A 4,467-nucleotide genomic window follows, 5' to 3' on the forward strand; every position below is an offset into this window, starting at 1 on the left:
ATTTGCAATTCAAAGATGTTTCAAATTTTCAGGATCCCTAATTGTTCACTCTTCAAAAGGAAGAGAAGAGTCTGATGATGCTGGGTAATATTTATTGAGAGTGGACCATGCTTCAGGAACTGTGCTAGGTCCTCACATACATTAGCTCCAATCCTCAGACCAATCCTGTAATAAACGTATTATTATCCCTACGTGGCAGAAGACACAACAGAGACTCAGATCTAAGTTTAGTAGATTGCCCAAGAGCACAGCTGGCAAGAAATAGAACCAAGATTCTATTCTAGATATCAATGGTCACTCCCTTTCTCTTTTATCATAAAATTTATACTAAATATTTTTCACTTCATCAACAAACAAAAGGTAGCCCCAAAACTCTTGAGAAAAACTTATTGCAGTCACTGGGAATTATTCTTATTGTTTAAAAAGTTATTACATAAATATCCTTACTGTTTCTGTTCACAGCAGTAATCCACAGGTATCATGGGCTTTTATGAGAAATTCTAGATCTTACAGGACAGCAAGAGGACACTGCCTTACATGCCACTTTTGAAAATAAAAGTTAGTAATTAAATCCGTAGTTAATTGAATTCAGCAGCAAACACTAATAAGAATTTATGGCATACAACAGAGTCAACACCTATCACCCCTGGGTCAAAGCCTGACTGCTGCCTGTTTTTGTACAATCTATGAGCTGAGAATAGTTTTTATATTTTTGAATGGTTAAAAAATATATCAAAACAAGAATATTATTTTGTGAGCGTTATATGAAATTCAAATTTCAGGGGCAATAAAAAATGTATTTTTGGGAACACAGCCATGTTCATTCATCTATGTACTGTCTATGGCTTTGAGCTACCACAGCAGAGTTCAGTCATTGTGGCAAAGATTGTATGGCTTGCAAAGCCAAAAATATTTACACAAAAAGTTTGCCAAACCCTGTTATACTAGTCATTATGGAAGCATCTATAAAGGTGACCAGAATAGGACATAGATTCTGCTCTCAAAGAAAAGTATGTTGATGCAAAAGTAATTGCGGTTTTGTCATTACTTTCAATGGCAAAAACCACAATTACTTTTGCGCCAACCTAAACAATTTAGGAGGGGGTTAGGATTTGTATAAGAATCTTAAGGACAAGGAAAACAAGGCCAATGTCATAAGGGATGTTTGAGCTAAGTGAACATTCAAAGGAGGGGAAATTATCAAGAGGTATGGAAATAGAGACCTGCTCTATCTTAAATCCTTACCCTGGTTTATATGGTAACTGAAAAACAGTTACTGCACATGGAGCTCCTTTCGTCTTACTTTAATCTGCCTCCATATACACATATACACAAGAGATCATAAAAGTGCTTTTCAAGAATGACTTTATTTTCAAAATTATATTTTCTTAAGCCCCTAAAATATTCCATTTGAGCTAAAGTCATTTATATGAAACTCTGACACATTGTCCATGAATTTTAGAGCTCAAAAGAATAGATATTATTTAACCCAACACTTTCATTTTCCAGATGAGAAAACTAAGCCCAGAAAGGTAAAGAGAATTTCTTAAGTTCAAACAACTAGTAAATGACTGAGCTGGCAGTAAAGGAGAGGAAAGGGATCTGTAATTCATAGTGTACTTGCTTCCACATACATCTTCTAATTTAATTCTCACAGCAGCCCTACAAGGTAGATCTTATGTCCATTTTACAAGACAAAAAACTGAAGCTCAGAGAAAGTAAAACAAAAATGTACCTAAGGTCTCATAGATAGTATTTATAGAAGCCAGAAACAAAAACTCCAAATCCTGTGATTTTTATACTTTATGATCTCCTGAGGAGTTGTAATAGAGTTTTTTTACCTTAGCACACATGATTCCCCTAGTTCTAAAAAGAAGGCATGTAGCTTAAATGAATGGTTTTCTCAAATCACCATGCATGTGCCTTCCCCTTGGCACAGTTCTGGCGAACTTGGATAAAAGAGCATTGGTCACTTACAGACTTGCCTTATGTTATTCTTTCCTCAAATTAAACCGTACTGTGTCTTCATTTTAGAAACATTGGTTCCCTTTCGGGGGGCACGAAGTAAAAATCCAGTAGTAATTCTTCTGTTGTGCATTAGGCAGGCATTAGCTCAGATTAATGAATCATTTATTTGCATCACCAAATATGAACATATAGGTTAACCCGGTGCTTAGCTAGGACTCAGAGTTTTAACCATTTGTTAGTTATAACGTGTGGCTGTGTAGTAATATGCTCAATAAAACAAACAAACAAACAACAACAACAACAAAAACACTATAACTCTTACCCCTAAAAGACCCTGTGCTCTTCAAATGATATACTAAAGATTAGCTAGATGTTCACCCCATCATGTCCTCTTCTTCCTGAGCTTATGATTATACTATTAGCTTGGTGCAAAAGTGATTGTGGTTTTGCCAATTGCTTTACCAAACAACCACAATTACTTTTGCACCAACAAAATACATTCCTCAGCGTCAGAGAAAGTAAGTACATCCACATTACATTCATCAGCCTCCATTACAGTTAGGTGCGGTTATACGACTGAGTCTGGCCACTAAAATGTGGGCAGAAGGGAACCATGCACCCTCCACCTAAGGCCTGCCATAAACCCTTCAGCACAGTCATCATATTCCCTCTCTTTCCTCATCTCTTAGCCACACACAGAGCAGCTGTTGGAGATTCTCAAGACCATCTGAGACATGATTGAACCACTAAAGGCAAAGAAACTAGATTCCTCTGACTCCAATTAACCTACATTGGCCCAGTAAGAAAGGGAGAAGTAAGCTTACTGTGCTGTCATTGAGATTTGGGGGTGTTTTCACAGCATTTAGTCAGCCCAGGAGATTTTAAAGTGATTGCATTGGAAGGTCATGTGCCATGGCTCAAATGTTTCTAGCTGTTTGATTTTCTCATTCCCTTTGTATCCTATCTGACTTGATTTTCAACATTCATGTTCCCAGTAGAGGTGGCTCTTCATTTATCAGCGTGAATTTCATTACTGACAGCAACCAAATGACATACGTTACCAAATTTTGTAAATAAAGATTAATCACACCGTGCAATAAGTTTACCAATCAAAAGTAATATGTGACTGTAAAGCAATGACTCTAGTGCAAATCTGGCCCACAGCCTGGTTTTTGTAGATAAAGTTGTATTGGAATACAGCCATGCTCATTGTTTACATGCTCTCTACAGTTGCTTTCACTCAGGACAACAGCAGAGTAGGTGCAACTTAGCCTGCAAATTTTTAAATAATTACTATCTGGGCACTTTACAGAAAAACTTGTCAACTCTGCCTCTAAATGAACAAAACTCATTTCCTTCATTAATTGTCCTACTGACTTCGAATGCAATTCCAGGATAGAAATCCCGAAAAGTTTCAGGCGTGCCAGCATTGTGGGACCAATTACAGAAACCCCTAAGAAAATGACTTTGAGGTCACAGGTCTGGAGGCCAGCAGTCGCGTACCTAGGATGCCGCGTGGAAGCCGAAGCCGCACCTCCCGCATGGCCCCTACGGCCAGCCGGGCACCTCAGATGAGAGCTGCACCCAGGCCAGCACCAGTTGCTCAGCCACCAGCAGCGGCACCCCCATCTGCAGTTGGCTCTTCTGCTGCTGCGTCCCGGCAGCCAGGTCTGATGGCCCAGAGGGCAACCACTGCAGCTGGCGTGGCTGTGGGCTCTGCTGTGGGGCACACACTGGGTCACGCCGTTACTGGGGGCTTCCGTGGAGGAAGTAATGCTGAGCCTGCGAGGCCTGACATCGCTTACCAGGAGCCTCAGGGAACCCAGCCGGCACAGCAGCAACAGCCTTGCTTCTATGAGATCAGACAGTTTCTGGAGTGTGCCCAGAACCAGGGTGACATCAAGCTCTGTGAGGGTTTCAATGAGGTGCTGAAACAGTGCCGACTTGCAAACGGATTGGCCTAATCAAGAAGTTCAACCCGGAGAGATGGAAAATCAGCTCTCATAACTAAGTTAATTTAGTATAAAAATAGAATTGATAGTGAGGTATAATGTGTAACCATCAGTTAAACCTCTCCTGTCATTCCTAGCTTCCTTGCTTCAGAATTGAAATGGAAGGAGGGGTGTTCCTACTCTGTAGAATCTGGGACTGGGCAAACGTTTGTGTGGCCTCCTTAAACTAGCTGTTATGATTTTATTCTTTGTGAGTTAATTAGAATAAAGTCATTTTCTTCCAAAAAAATGACTTTGAATAAACAATTCTCATGTGAAAGAATATGTTCCATGGCATTGGTTAGAAATCAATCATATCCTAACTTTTAAACAAATTTAAAAGACAAGTTATATACTAGAAGGAACTATTTGTTGATAAAGCAGTAGTATCCAGAATAAATACAGAATTCCCACAAATAATTACTACTACTAATAAAACACCCTAAGAATACAGACAAAGGATATACACAGCAACTCACCAAAGACAAAAATCTAAATGTCCAATAAA

General features: G+C 39.2%; 1 protein-coding gene across 1 annotated transcript; it reads left to right on the top strand.

Moving 5' to 3' along the window:
- The first annotated feature begins 3,464 nt into the window (after window positions 1–3,464).
- LOC129044248 (coiled-coil-helix-coiled-coil-helix domain-containing protein 2-like) lies at window positions 3,465–4,200 on the top strand. Its single transcript, XM_054502022.2, has one exon. It carries the CDS (start codon window positions 3,477–3,479, stop codon window positions 3,930–3,932), a length of 456 nt encoding a protein of 151 aa, XP_054357997.1. The 5' UTR covers window positions 3,465–3,476; the 3' UTR covers window positions 3,933–4,200.
- The last annotated feature ends 267 nt before the right edge of the window (window positions 4,201–4,467 follow it).

The sequence above is a fragment of the Pongo pygmaeus genome, chromosome 13 (assembly GCF_028885625.2).
Source record: "Pongo pygmaeus isolate AG05252 chromosome 13, NHGRI_mPonPyg2-v2.0_pri, whole genome shotgun sequence".
Lineage (NCBI taxonomy): Eukaryota > Metazoa > Chordata > Mammalia > Primates > Hominidae > Pongo > Pongo pygmaeus.